This window comes from Babylonia areolata, chromosome 34, assembly GCF_041734735.1.
Source record: "Babylonia areolata isolate BAREFJ2019XMU chromosome 34, ASM4173473v1, whole genome shotgun sequence".
NCBI lineage: Eukaryota > Metazoa > Mollusca > Gastropoda > Neogastropoda > Buccinidae > Babylonia > Babylonia areolata.
The window spans coordinates 8,641,588-8,657,946 of NC_134909.1; the positions used below are offsets into that span (position 1 = coordinate 8,641,588).

At 38.5% G+C, this 16,359-nt stretch overlaps 1 protein-coding gene across 2 annotated transcripts in view; it reads right to left on the reverse strand.

The window, feature by feature from the left end:
- Positions 1-14,908, reverse strand: part of LOC143277492 (uncharacterized) — a 37,156-nt gene extending 22,248 nt beyond the window's left edge. Inside the window, exons 1-3 of one of the 2 annotated variants that reach the window (XM_076582347.1) lie at positions 14,759-14,862; positions 11,793-11,919; positions 2,087-2,199 (exon numbers count right to left, since the gene is read on the reverse strand). In XM_076582347.1, the coding sequence (XP_076438462.1) occupies positions 2,087-2,162 (76 nt within the window). In that variant the 5' untranslated portion in view covers positions 2,163-2,199; positions 11,793-11,919; positions 14,759-14,862. Of the gene's footprint in view, positions 1-2,086; positions 2,200-11,792; positions 11,920-14,758 lie in introns of both variants that reach the window. The other variant, XM_076582348.1, reaches the window with a different exon arrangement.
- Positions 14,909-16,359: the final 1,451 nt, after the last annotated feature.

Consider the following 16,359-nt stretch of genomic DNA (forward strand, 5'->3'; position numbering starts at 1 on the left):
CTTGAGAATTAAAAAAAAAAGAAAAAAAGAAAAAAGATAAAACGAATGAATAACATTAAATGAATATATCTCAACACTAATGAATCAAAATGGATCCAATGACTAAATGAATCCAATGAATCCGATGGAACCCGTGAATCAAATGAATCCAATGAATAAAAAACTGAAACCAGTGAATCAACTGAAACGAATACATAAAATGAAACTGATGCATGAGTGGAATAAATGCATAAAGTGAAACCAGTCAATAACAAAATGAAACGCAATGAATGATAAAAATGAACCAATGAATAAAAAGAAAACGACAAATAAAATGAGACCAATGGATACAATAAGAACAATTGGTGAATTGAAACCAATGAAACCATTGGATAAAATGAAACCAATCGATAAAATGAACCAATGAATAAAAAGAAACCAACGAATGAAATTAAACCAATGGATAAAATGAGACCAATCGATGAAATTAAACCAATGAAACCAAAGCATAAGATGTGACCAACTAATGAAATTGTTACAATGACACCAATGGATTAACTCTTTCCATACGAACGGCGAAAGAGACGACGTTAACAGCGTTTCACCCCAATTACCATCATCAAAATATTGCAAGCGGAAGGCTCTTATACTGAAGAGGTGAATGTTGACAAAGAATACCACAATTCTGACGACGGAAGCTAAAGGTTGGGTCATTCAGACACCCACTGGACATCCGAGGGGTCTGTGTAGAGGAGAAGAGAGGACTGGCCGTACTGAGTGAGTTAAACGAGACCAACTGATGAAATTCGAGCAATGAAACTATCGGACAAAATGAAAGCAGTGGATAAAATGAAAGCGACGGATACAATGAAACCACTGAATAAAAAGAATTTCAGCGAATGGCATGATACCAGTCGATAACATGAGACCAACCAGCCTCCGTGGCAAAATGGTTAGCGTCGCGGACTGACGGCTGGGAGGACGCGGGTTCGAATCCCAGCGGAGGTTGGTTTTTCGGCCCGCGGCCGGCTCCTACCCAGAGTTGAATGTGCTGTGGGCTTAAATGGTGAGGCTGGGACCACACAGTCGAGTATCATCCACTTTACGGATGCGTCTTTGGGTGTGTTGCTGTAATTACCTGACCAACACTGCAAGTGTCTGTATCTCTCGGGCCTGGTTGACGCCGGGTTATCATTATGACAGGAAGCGTAGAGTACAGCCTTGTCACGAAGTCCCAAACCAAAATGGAACTCCATAGCAACATCGTCCTCCTCCTCCTTCATCATCATTACCAATATAAACAAAAATGTCCCAGAGTCTGTGGCCTTTCATGCCCTGCTGTCATAGTGACCTCAGTTTCAATACCCCTCCACTTCCGTGCTTGGGGTGAGTCCTGTCAATATCTTCAGTGTCGGCAGATTCATGTGGGGCTGTTGTTTGAGGGACGTGGTGGCGGTCTCCACTCTGGGAGAGACGCTCACTCAGTCTGGCTCTGTGACTGAGCCATTATTGTCGTTAGTAGGGGGCTTAGTAGGTGGTGTCCTAAGTACGTTAAATCAGAACAGGCACCACTGAACACCACCGAAGTGACTCAGCAGCAGTGCAGGGTCTCCTCTGGTGTGTGGCCTCCTGGCGACCTAACATCAATAGTTCCCTGTGCACTGCCGAGGCTGGGAGTGAGACAGACGAACCCGGGTGTGGCTGTGTTTGGGGGGCTCGGAATGAGCGGCGTGGGAGCAGTGCCACTGAAACGGTGCAGATGACGGGGCAGCAAAAAAAGAAAGAAAAAAAAAGAGAAAAATAGCATGAGACCAATAGATGAAATAAATGAAACCAACGACTAAAATGAAACTGATGGATAACATGAGACCCGTTGATAAAATGAATGATACCAACGAATAGAATGAAACTAATGGATAAACGAATAAAGTAAGACAGTATACGAAGCATCAAAAACACTGACACATGTTTTAACAAGGGGGGGGGGGGGGGGGGGGAGAGAGCGAGCGAAAGAGAGACAGAGACAGAGAGATAGCCCCTCCCCAGAATAGCCCACACACATCCGCCCTCCCCCAACACACACACACACACACACACAAACTGAGACCTCTCTTCTTTGGGAAGGCATCAGTGACGGACAGACCAATCACAGCCAGCGTAACAAGCACCACCAGTCCTTGCATGTTTTCTTTCCGGGGATTGGCTCTACACCTGAAGTAACTGTAACAATGACAACAGCAACAACAGTAACAATAACTGTTCCCTGGTGTGTGTGTGTGATTGTTAGAGGGAACGAGAGACAAAGAGAGAGAGAGAGATTGTGTGTGTGTGTGTGTGTGTGTGTGTGGGCGGGAACGAGTGTCTGTGAGAGAGAGAGAGAGAGAGAGAGAGAGCGTGTGTGTGTGTGTGTGTGTGTGTGTGTGTGCGCGCGCGCGTTTGTAAGAGAGTAACAGAGTGGGAGAGAGAGAGTCAGTGTGTGGTAGTACATGTAAGCATGTAGGCCTACATTTTTTTTACTTTTCACAAATGTTAGTGCATGTTTATGCACACACTGGAGAGCGTGCGCGGGTACAGATGTTGGTGCATGTGCGACGTTTCTGATCCGAAGCGAGTTCGATCCTGATGGCAATACATCAAAAGACAAATGACAAGTTTCTCAGCACGTACATCGCGGTCGGAGACTTTTGTAACATGCACGTTGCTGGCACACATTCAAACTGCAAGATAAATAATAAAGAGAGAAGAGAAGGGAAAAAAAAACAAAACAAAACAAAACAAAAAACAAAACCAAAAAAAACCTTTTGTGAAACAAACTGACAAAAGCAGAGCTTCGCTTTATTGGGGATATTTCTTATCTGTTTTTTTGTTTCGTTTCGTTTCGCTGTTTGTTCTTCAGGTCAGATACAGGGTCTGGTAAACGTAATATTGTCGAATGTTGCGTCATCAGAAACCTGGTGTTGTATAAACATGCACGCAAGCACGTAGGCCACACACACACACGTTCATGTATTTCTCAGCACGTGCCAGTACTACTTAAGGCCTATCGATCCAAATAACATTTTCCCTCGCTGTCTGAAATGGAAGCTGTGTGCAAGCCAAATGAAAACAAGAGAGGCAAGGCCTTCAAGACTCACTTGTGATGCACTTAAAACAAGAGAGGCAAGGCCTTCAAGACTCACTTGTGGTACACTTTAAAAAAAATCCAAGCTTTTTATGTATTGAGCATAATTTCAAAATGTAATGTTTAAGATGAGAAAGATCAGTTTAAAGCGAATTAAGTCCCCTAGCATTAATTACAGAGTAATTTCCCTTCTTTACTATCTGCACCAAAACGTTTGCAAAATAAATAAAACTTCCATGCTGAGCAAAAGAAGTTTCTGTTTGAACAGAAAATGATAATAATGACTGCTCTTGTTGTTGCGTCAGAATATCAGATCAAAGTGCCAAGTTTAGAGAATACAAAAAATATAACAGTAAATGCAGTTTGCATATAATTAGGCTTCATTTAAAAAAAAAAAAAATTTGTGCCCATCCCAGAGGTGCAATATTGTTTTAAACAAGATGACTGGAAAGAACTGAATTTTTCCTATTTTTATGCCTAATTTGGTGTCAACTGACAAAGTATTTACAGAGAAAATGTCAATGTTAAAGTTTACCACGGACACACACACACACACACACACACACACAGACAACCGAACACCGGGTTAAAACATAGACTCACTTTGTTTACACAAGTGAGTCAAAAAGTGGTAGAATGGTTAAGACGCTTATTTGCCAGTAGAGGTCCTGAGGGTCTTTGTAAGTCTGAGTTCGAATCTTCGGTCTCGCCCTTTATCCCACGTTTGCCTGAGGTCCTGTCTGCAGGATGCGTCTGGTGGAGTGTAAAAGAACCCATGGCAGCTGAAGTGTTTTCCCCTGACGCTACTCTGAATTCTCAGGCCCAACACTCGGCTTATATCACAGATTGACATAAGTTTACACGAATGTAACGTTGTTCTTTTTTTAAAAATTATTTTCCTTTCTTTTTTTTTTTTTTTTTTTTTTTACATTTTTATGCAGTGCATATGACTTTATTTGTGTTTTTTTTGTTGTTTTTGTTGTTTTTGTTTTTTCTGTATAAAAACAATGTCGTGTTGTTTTCCTGCTTTATAGTTTAAATAATGTATAATAACAAATAATATTATTGATAATTACAAATACAATTTTTGTATGTCCGCCTGTATGTATATATGCATTCATTAAATGTTAAACTTGAATAAAAATGTTTATTAAAAAAAAAAAAAGTTTACATTTGGGCCAACAGCAAAATGAGAGCTGTATTATCAATGGTTTCTCCAGTCAATGGGAAACCATTTACAGCTTAGTCTTTTGTGAAGGACTATGGCTCTCAAACTAGGAGGCAAAATTGCACTGGCTCTTAGTGCTGCAGCCTTGTGGGCTAGTTGGCCTTTGGGAACCATCCCAACGCCGACTGTCCTAAAACCCTCTTGGCCGAGAGAGTGGGGATGTACTTGGGCAAGACACTCTCCACTATAATCAAATTCTAGCCCAAATAGTCGGAACAGCAGTTAACTGCCTCCTCTGCTGTTCTGATGGTCATAGTCGGACACGACTGACTATCATACTCTGAATCCAGGACCATCATTAAGGCCAAGCTGCAGAACAAGTGGAAGCAGCAGCATCCACGCTACAACAGAGCAGACCCGTACTACCTGCTGACTCGTCGAGAGCAGGTAGCCATTTTCAGGCTCAGGACAGGCCACAACCGCCTGAAACACCACCTATACACGAAACTCCGTGTCGGCGACACAGAGCAGTGCCCCTGCAGAACAGGCAGCCAGACAACAGAACATCTGCTGCAGTCCTGCCCGCTCCACCAAGCGCTCCGAGAGAAAACCTGGCCCGACCCAATCCCAGCGGCCCGGAAACTCTACGGAGGACTGGAGGACTGATAAATGACGAACGAGACAACAACATCCTCTGACGAAATTATCAAGAAGAAATCCACACTGATAGGTCCAAGAATATAACTGCATACACTCAAGGCCTGAATAGTGCGTTAGGTTATGCTGCTGATTAGGTATCTGCCGAGCAGATGGTGTGTGGCGTATATGGATTTGTCCGAACGCAGTGGCGCCTCTTTGAGAAACTGACAGCGTATCTGAAACTGAGACGACGTAGTATGAAACATAAATTCTCTCTCCCCCCCCCCTTCCCCAGCCCCCTTTCCTTCAACGGCGGTTCAAACTCAGTCTTTCCAAGTTCCATGTCGTGTCAAACACGTTCTGAACATTTTCTCCTGTTAGCGAGGAGGAAGAATTTTGTTTAATGTCCCGTCACACATATCGGTGATTGAAGAAATTTTGTTAAATAATTCGTGAATACATTTGAGTATTATCGGTTAGAGGTGGTGGGAGATGTGAATGAATGGAGAGTTGGGGGAAACTGAGGGTGAAATTAGGGTGAAATTTGAAAAAAAAATCTAAATGCTATTACAGGAAATTACTTAAAAGACTTCGTAAAAGAGAAGTCGTTAAACTGACAAGCGAAACAACTGATAATGAATGCAAAAAGTCAAAAACATCAACGTTCTCAGTCACTTGTGAAGACACACTTTCGTGTGCATACGGCTTCATCAAGCTACAGTAAAAAATTATATGCTTAATTGTCAGGTTACTCAAGCATATGCACTTGACATTAGAACAATACTTGGTCCGTAATGAGTTTGATAACAGTCTGAGAGCTAAACTTAGAATTGGTCTGCGAATCGGACCAAATTCTCCTGTTAGTATTTGCGTCAGCTGTTGAACTATTAGCGATGAAAGTGAAAGCATAGCTGTTGAATTAATGGCGATGAAAGTAAGGGCATAGCTGTTGAATTAATAGCGATGAATGTAAGAGCATAGCTGTTTAATTAATAGCGATGGAAGTAAGGACACAGCTGTTCAATTAATAGCGATGAATGTAAGAGCATAACTGTTGAGTTAATAGCGATGAATGTAAGAGCATAGCTGTTGAATTAATAGCGATGAATGTAAGAGCATAGCTGTTGAATTAATAGCGATGAATGTAAGAGCATAGCTGTTGAATTAATAGCGATGAATGTAAGAGCATAGCTGTTGAATTAACAGCGATGAATAAAAGAGCATAGCTGTTGAATTAATAGCGATGAATGTAAGAGCATAGCTGCTGAATTAATAGCGATGAATGTAAGAGCATAGCTGTTGAATTAATGGCGATAGAAGTAAGAGCATAGCTGTTGAATTAATAGCGATAGAAGTAAGAGCATAGCAGTTGAATTAATAGCGATGAATGTAAGAGCATAGCAGTTGAATTAATAGCGATGAATGTAAGAGCATAGCAGTTGAATTAACAGCGATGAATGTAAGAGCATAGCTGTTGAATTAATAGCGATGAATGTAAGAGCATAGCAGTTGAATTAACAGCGATAGAAGTAAGAGCATAGCAGTTGAATTAACAGCGATGAATGTAAGAGCATAACTGTTGAATTAATAGCGATGAATGTAAGAGCATAGCTGTTGAATTAATAGCGATGAATGTAAGAGCATAGCTGTTGAATTAATAGCGATGAATGTAAGAGCATAGCTGTTGAATTAATAGCGATGAATGTAAGAGCATAGCTGTTGAATTAATAGCGATGAATATAAGAGCATAGCTGTTGAATTAATAGCGATGAATGAAAGAGCATAGCAGTTGAATTAACAGCGATGAATTAATAGCGATGAATGAAAGAGCATAGCTGTTGAATTAATAGCGATGAATGTAAGAGCATAGCTGTTGAATTAATAGCGATGAATATAAGAGCATAGCTGTTGAATTAACAGCGATGAATGTAAGAGCATAGCTGTTGAATTAACAGCGATGAATTAATAGCGATAGAAGTAAGAGCATTGTCCCACTGTAGGGACGTAAACTCCGCCATCTTTGAAACGCAAAACTGTTCTTTTTAAAGTGCAGCTACCAACAACTGACTCAATCCTGTTCGTTAGAGACAAGTCAAGATTTTATTTCATGATGGTAAATTGAATAGGCAACAATTGCTTTTTTACATCAAGCCATCAATGAAAATAATAATAATAATAATAATAATAACAATAATAAAAATTAAAGAGAAGGGAAAAAAAGAAAAAAAATAGGGGAGAGAGAGAGAGAGAGAGAGAGAGAGAGAGAGAGAGAGACATATACATACAAGAATATTGTGATAAAGAAATACACAATTGCATTTCCATTTCACACACACACACACACACACACACACACACACACACACACACACACACACCACTGAACACAAATTCTCGGACACAATTACACCATGCCCACCCCATCCACATGCACATGTTCCCCCATTTAGTGCAAAATCCTTGCCAACACAAGCATATACAAAACATTTCACAATTAATAGGAATATTAGACTAACAGGTCAAAATTTGTATTACTGTTAATTATTTTCAGTGAGGTGATTCTTCAGATTTTTCTTAAACAGAAAGGACATACGTGGATGTTGAACATTCTTACTTCGTTGGACGGGTTCGCAGGTCTGCAGTATTCAGGTTTAATAATTGGCATCAAACTGCCTTTTTAATATGCACATAGACACGGTGCTGGTTAAGCGGGACGTAAGCGTTGTAAGAAAAAAGTTCTGGATCACTTTTTCGGTTGGACATTTTATTTATTTATTCATGTATCTATTCATGTATCTATTTATTTATTTTTGCCAACAGTTTATCCACTAAGCAGGCCACCTTAAGTCGTACATAGCGCATCTCCCAGAAATGCTGACCGACAGTGTGACGCGTTGTTTGATAATAGACTGTGTAGTCTACTACCCTAAAAACTTACTTTTGGGCGGGACAAGAAAGGGTGCTTATCTAAAATCTTTCATCAGTATCTAAGTGTGTCAGTGATCCAGTCTTATCTGCATCGGCATATTCACAAATGAAATAGTAAAAAAACAACAAAACAAAAACAAAAACAACAACAACACATAACATGAAATGAAATAAAACATAGTTTATCTGAAATAAGAATACATAAAAAACAAAATTAGATTAAAAATAAAAAAGTTCATGCCAGCTGCATATATTTTGCGAGTGATGTTTTCTTTATATATATATAATTTTAAAGATATAAACAAAACTAGATATTTTTTTTTAAAAAAAGAAGTAAATAATAATAGCAATTATAACGGCTGTCTGCTATTCTGAACATGATCTGCAGTGAGCTTCTGAAATCAACGGGTACAAGCAGATGGTTAGGTCAACAAAGCACAGGGTAATAACATTAAAACTCACGTTGTATGTAGACATAACATTAAAAGTCACGTTGTGTGATGACATAACATTAAAACTCACGTTGTGTGTAGACATAACATTAAAACTCACGTTGTGTGATGACATAACATTAAAACTCACGTTGTGTGTTGACATAACATTAAACTCACGTTGTGTGTAGACATAACATTAAAACTCACGTTGATTGCAGACATAACATTAAAACTCACGTTGTGTGTTGACAATACATTAAACTCACGTTGTGTGTAGACATAACATTAAAACTCACGTTGATTGCAGACATAACATTAAAACTCACGTTGTGTGATGACATAACATTAAAACTCACGTTGTGTGTTGACATAACATTAAAACTCACGTTGTGTGTAGACATAACATTAAAACTCACGTTGTGTGATGACATAACATTAAAACTCACGTTGTGTGATGACAACATTAAAACTCACGTTGTGTGATGACATAACATTAAAACTCACGTTGTGTGTAGACATAACATTAAAACTCACGTTGTGTGTAGACATAACATTAAAACTCACGTTGTGTGTAGACATAACATTAAAACTCACGTTGTGTGTTGACATGACATTAAACTCACGTTGTGTGTAGACATAACATTAAAACTCACGTTGCGTGTAGAAATAACATCAAAACTCACGTTGAGTGTAGACATAACATTAAAACTCACGTTGCGTGTAGAAATAACATCAAAACTCACGTTGAGTGTAGACATAACATTAAAACTCGCGTTGTGTGTTGACATAATATTAAAACTCACGTTGTGTGTAGACAATAACATTAAAGCTCACGTTGTGTCTTGACAAAACCCATGTGAGCTAGAAACGTTTTTAACTCACTCAGTACAGCCAGTCCTCTCTTCTCCTCTACACAGACCCCTCGGATGTCCAGTGGGTGTCTCAATGACCCAACCTTTAGCTTCCGTCGTAAGAATTGTGGTATCTTTGTCAACATTCACGTCTTCAGTATAATAGCCTTCCGCTTGCAATATTTTGATGATGGTAATTGGGGTGAAACGCTGTTAACGTCGTCTCTTTCGCCGTTCGTATGGAGAGAGTTAAAAAAAAAAAGAAGAAAGAATGATCGTGCTGAGAACATGTAACAGGACCATCTCCACCCGGAATTTGCCAAGCTGTGATGACTCTGTCTCACCGCCCAGTGCTGATGACAGTCTCACAGATTATTATGTGATGATGTGACACTTTGATATTGCCTGTGTTGATCTGCATTTCTTTTCTTCTTCTTTTAAAAAAAAAAAAAAATTATTTTTTTTTTTAATGTCACTTGGTTTGAAGTTTGTAAATTTTAGCCAGTGTGATGTGAGATTGTCTGAAATATGTATATTTTGGAAAATTTGATGTGAAACTATTTTGATTTGTGTGTGTGTGTGTGTGTGTGTGTGTGTGTTGTGTGTGTGTGTGTGTGTGTACATATTTTTGCGTCACTTAGTCTTTGTAAAGTGTGGTGAGCCCCATTTGAGATGGGGGTACTGCGCTGGATAAACCTGCATTTTATTGTGATTATTATCATAAAATCAGAGACAAACAGGGTCATGTCCTATTTCATTATCTGAAATTCTGGGACCAATATAAATCAAAATGTGTGTGTGGTTTTTTTTTTTTACTCACTTGTGTAAACAAAGTGAGTCTATGTTTTAACCCGGTGTTCGGTTGTCTCTCTCTCTCTCTCTCTCTCTCTCTCTCTCTCTCTCTCTCTGTGTGTGTGTGTGTGTGTGTGTGTGTGTGTGTGGTAAACTTTAACATTGCCATTTTCTCTGCAAATACTTTGTCAGTTGACACCAAATTTGGCATAAAAATAGGAAAAATTCAGTTATTTCCAGTCATTTTGTTTAAAACAATATTGCATCTCTGGGATGGGCACAACAAAATAAAAAAGAAGCCAAATTATATGCAAACTGAATTTACTGTTATATTTATATATTTTTTTTGTTCTCTAAACTTGGCACTTTGATCTGATATTCTGACACAACAACAAGAGCAGTCATTTTTATCATTTTTTGTTCAAACAGGAACTTCTTTTGCTAAGCATGGAAGTTATTTTTATTCTGCATGTCTTTGATGCAGATAGTAAAAAAGGAAAATTAATCTGTAATTAATGCTAGGGCGCTTAATTTGCTTTAAACTGATCTTTCTCATCTTAAACATTACATTTTGAAATTATACTCAATACATAAAAAAGCTTGTGTGTTTTACTATCAGTGTACAGGGCTTTTATTATGTTCATTCACCCAAGTGGTCTTTTTCGGAAAATACTAAAATCAATACGACGAGTGGACTTTACAGATCTATTGGCTGAGCCCTGAAAGTCATGGGCAAAAATCAACTGCGTACGCATATTTATACACATTCAAAACGCGTGCTCATATTCTTCGCGAACGCGAACGATGCCATTTTGTTTCAAGTTGTTGACCTGCCCGTTCAATCCTATATTCAATCGAAAATACACGATAACATGTGATGGAAAGTTGGAGAAGGAGACCATTAAATATTTGTTCAGAGAAAGATTTGTGAACGCCTCATCACTTACTGGATTATGCCCCAAACTGCCATAAAAATATCTACAGAATCAGTCGGAATTCACAGTTAAAAATAATAAACCATGAGAGTTAATACCCTTGAATTGATGAAACGTAAAAATTTCTAGTCTTGACTTTTCTGAAAATGAAGTCCTTTTCACTTCTTACGACGTTTAGAAGTACTTGTACTTGCCTCTACATGTTATTAGTTTAACAAAACACTCAATTTTCATATCAACTTTAAAACTATAAAACTAGAATGAACATAAATGAGAAATTGAATCGACCGTGTCGACCGGGTGTAACTGAACTTGTACATCTATCTAGATCCAGATAAAACGGCTAAATGTTACCGGGGACTTAAAAAGGAATTTTTAATAGCCCTTAAAGATTTTTTGAATGCTCAAGATACACCAGAATAATATGAATTAAACAGCGTTCTCACTGCGAATACCGCAATCGATTTATCGCCCTTTAAAAAAGCAAGTTTAAATGTTATATTTTTGAACGTCAATTAAGGAGCCACGATAGTGCAATGGGTAAGACAGTTTCTTCTCACCCGAACACGCGGGGTTTGAATCTGCCCGGTTAGTACACTTTTTTTTTCTTTTTCTTTTTCTTTTAACCCGAAGCTTTATAATTACAAATACACAACACATTTTAACGATTAGATTTTTTTAAAAAGTGTATCACAAGTGAGTCTTGAAGGCCTTGCCTCTCTTGTTTTCCAATGTAGGCACATGGGAAAATGGCATATGGCGTGTATAATCGACCCTCCAAATCACGATTTGGGCATAATACTGGCAAGAACATCACTTGAACTGGAATCAGACGTTTGAGGCCTGTGAAGGCCTGTTCATCGTTAAGAATATAAATATAAATAATAATAATACTAATAATAATGGCCACAATACAACACAACAACGCATATAATGAACACAAACCTGGTGACGTTTCCAATCAAATGTCAGGAGAAGCTGATGTCTACTTATCACTTATTTCTGCGCCCACGTTTTATAGCTGTGGTTTTCTGAGGAGGGCGTCGGCAAGGGTTCGGCCACGTGACTGTCACTGGCCAATCCCAGCGGACAAGTGTCGTGTGCAAAAAAAAAAAAAAAAAAAAAAAAAAAAAGTGTTTCGTCAGCGTGAACGTGAAAACTTTGCAAGCCCGGAACCTTTTTGCTTTTCTTTTTTTCCTGTTTGTTTTCTGGAGTATGTGTGTGTGTGTGTGTGTGGGGGGGGGGGGGGGGGGGGGGGGGGGGGGGGGGGGGGGGGGGTGCATGCTGTATTTGTTATGTTGCATGTTCTCTCGATATAGATATCAGCGAGGGTTCGATCACGTCACTGTCACTGGCCAATCTCAGCGGACAAGTGTCGTGTGCAAAATATCCTGTTCCGTCAGAGTGAACGTGAATGCTTTACAAGGTTGGGAACTTTTTTTTTCTCCTGTATTTATTTGTGTTTTGTTGTTGTTGGTTGTTTTTTTTTTTTTCTTCCATGCTGCCACAGGGGGTGGAGGGGTTGCATGTTCTTTCGGAAAAGGTACTTTTTTTTAACATTTTAAAAAATTCCATTTTGATAGGTTGACATTTTACAACAGCAACATCTTAATGGACATTTATAAAGAACCCCCCCCCCCCCCCCCCCCATAAAAAAACAACATAAATACTCTGATAGACAGAAACAGCCAAACAGCTGGATTATACATTGGTTGGTTATCATCATGGAGTATTATCATTCATTTCTTAAGAGCTTGCACAAGCTGTCAAGGAATACAAACTGTCAAATATCTTAGAGCACGTTCACAGCAAGTGAACACTACAATCATTTCTTACGAATATCAATAAAAAGAAAATTAATATGGGTGGTTAATTTTCGTTAATCATGAACAGGTTACTGATCATTAATTTGTGATCGATAATTTGTAAGGCAGCCATCTGGCAGAGAAAATGGCATGGTCAAATTAATAATTATTTGCATTATATTCTTCAATTCTATATCGAGTTTTTAATTTGTTAAAAAAACAACTGGTATTTGTGGAAAGCTGTCCTCAATTTTACATAAATATAAGTAATACTTTGCAAACAATATTATAAAACACAAAACAGCATCAGTTGTTATTGTCACATCATGTCCAAATAACACAAGTGATTCTGTTAACTTTAAATTTCCCGTGTTTACACATCTCTCTTTTATCAAGTCCGTTAAAGCATTCCAAAACATTTGCACATAATTACATTTCCAAAAAGCATGATTAATACTGTCTTTGTGTTCTCTACAAAAACTACAGCTGTTATTATCAGCAACACCAATTTCTTTTAAAACAATTTTTGTACATAAACATCGGTGTATTATTTTCAGCTAAAACCATTTCAGTTTCACATCAACTATCTTGTGTGCATGCATAAAACAAGATTCCCATTTATGATGCATCAAAAGCTTTAAGTCCCATTTCTCACAACATTTTGGTTTCATATCATTTTCAATCAACACATCATAATATGGTCTTGAGCCTTTAGAAACAGAAAACAAGTGTTTGAAGCAGAGCGAAGTATTTGTGTGTCTGTTGCTATCCACATGAATATTATCCTTTTTAACTAATTCGTTTATTGTTGATTTATATCCAGCATAAGTAAGGAAATCAATGTGCAAATCATATTTTATCTTTGAAGCGTACATATGAAAGAACTTTACCATCAGCATAAAAAAACTGTGCTAGAAAATACACATCATGATTTCTGAGCAGTCTGGATGTAATACACATTTTACCAATTAAAACACGATTATTTAAACACAATGGCTCAGCAAGCAGTTCCGCTGTGTTTTTTGGTTTACATTTATAAGAGTTATAAAAGAAAACCTTATAACTTTCAAACACATTTGTCCAGAACTGGTTACATTTGGCAAAATTTAAGATAAACTCTGGACCATATTTATCAATAGCTGGCCATTGGGGGAAGTTACACAACAGAAGGTGCTTCCACTTGTGATTTGATTTTTCAGCTTTACGAATCCAGGAAAGCTTTAAAGATAAGGCAAACAATTTAACATCAAGAAGACCAATACCACCTTTTTTTTCTTTCTTTCTTTTTTATTTTTTTTTTAACACTTTTATGAGCAGTTTTACGGCTAATTTTATCTGGTTTATTGTTCCAAACAAACTTATAACAAATATGTGGACATGTATTAAAAAATGTATCTGGTGGGTTTGGCAAAAGCAACCACAGATGAGTCAATTTGGATAGAATAACAGATTTCAGAATTGCTACTCTGCCTAGAGGCGTTAACTGGCGCTTTGCCCATATCTTATACAAATATCTTATTTCTGCTAATCTCTCTGAATAGTTTATAGTTACACATAGGGTCTCCTTGTCTGCAGCTTCTCTTAACTTCAAATCAGTCAGAGACCTGACCATTCACAATCACACATGACTTAATATTTATGAAAAATACACTAATCCATCTACACATATTTTCTTTGAACCCAAATGCCTTTAACACTTTAAACATGAACTCCCAATTTATTGAGTCAAAAGCCTTTTCGAAATCTATGTTCAGTAATAAACCAGGTAAATTATGTTTATCTAAATAAGCTATGGTATCATATATCAATCTCAAATTATCTCCAATGTATCTATTTCTAATAAACCCTGTTCGATCTTCATTAATAATGTTAGGTAATACTGGTTTTAAACGGTTAGCAATACAAGATGATCCAATTTTATAGACTACATTTAAAAGAGAGATGGGTCTCCAATTTTTCAAATATTGTCTTGGCTTATCACCTTTGGGGATACACGTAATATAGGTACTTAGTATTGGTACTTAGTAGTAATAATAATAATAATAATAATATTCGAATTTACAAAACGCCTTCCCGTGCACACCATTCTGAAGCATTATAACTCACCTGACACCAAAGGTCTTTCCTCTGAAATCTTTGCCTGCACAGAGCACACAGTGATGTATGACAGAGCCCAGCTTCACGGAGCTTATATACACACCAGCTCAAAGCCGCTTGCTGCTTTTTCGACAGGTATATCAGCTGGATCGCTCTTATCACTATGCTGATCGTTGACAATCACTGGGGGAAGTGGGTGTATGTGTGTGGGTGTGGGACGGAGGGGGGAGAGGGGGAGAGGAAGAATGGGGGTGGGGTGGGGGTGGGGAGGGGCATAATAACTCACAAGATTCGAGACACTGCTTTTGATTAGCTGATCATGGCGACGATTGTGTCTGAAGCGATGATTTTAGAAATTACTTCTGTGTCCGGTCTAATTTCGGTTCGTGATTGTGGTGCCAGCTGTTTTTTCTTCATCTCTGTCTCTCTCTTTGTCTGTGTCTGTCTGTCTCTTTGTCTCTGTCTCTGTCTGTATCTCTCTCTCTCTCTCTGTCTGTCTGTCTCTCTGTCTGTCTGTCTCTGTCTGTCTCTCTCTCATTCTCTCTCTCTCTCTCTCTCTGTCTGTCTGTCTCTCTCATTCTCTCTCTCTGTGTCTGCCTGTCTGTCTCTCTCTCTCTCTCTCCGTGTCTCTCTCTGTCTCTTTCGATGAAGCGATTGAAGTGACCCTGTCCGTCGTCTCAGTGAAGGGTTGATTAGGACTCCATGTCAGTAATGACTCTTCGACTTGTATGACGGATGGTGAGAACGTAATTTTGTCCATCAGTGTTCCCTGTGTCAGCCTGTTTAGAGTCTAGGTCATGTTTTTTAGGATTTCAGAGATCCGAATTGTGAGCAAAGACTTGACCACTACCATTACTTGGAGCGTATGGCAGTGTGTGAAATCTCTCAATGCTTTGGTCAGCTTGACCATCTCTACCCAGGGCTTTTGTTTGTTGTGTTTGATCAGGAATGGCTGGTCCATATCCATTTGTTGTGCTTGATCAGAAATGGCTGGTCCATATCCATTTGTTGTGTTTGATCAGAAATGGCTGGTCCATATCCATTTGTTGTGCTTGATCAGTGATGGCTGGTCCATATCCATTTGTTGTGCTTGATCAGAAATGGCTGGTCCATATCCATTTGTTGTGCTTGATCAGAAATGGCTGGTCCATATCCATTTGTCGTGCTTGACCAGAAATGGCTGGTCCATATCCATTTGTCGTGCTTAATCAGAAATGGCTGGTCCATATCCATTTGTTTTGCTTGATCAGTGATGGCTGGTCCATATCCATTTGTTTTGCTTGATCAGAAATGGCTGGTCCATATCCATTTGTTGTGCTTGATCAGAAATGGCTGGTCCATATCCATCCTTCTCTCAATTGCTTTCTGGATGAGGCATACAGCATCGACCAGATTAACAAAATAGTAAAGAGTGGTAACTCTCTCCATTCACAAGGTACACAACTTCAAGTCAGTACTGCTTATGGCACCGGTTCAGCCAACACACAGGAAAACAAAAGGTCACTGGAACAAACCCATACACTTCCTCGAAAAGGAAGCGCCGGGCCTGTCATCTTAACAATTATTTGACATGTGCACACAGCAGCAATGATAGAAGAAATGTTTAAACA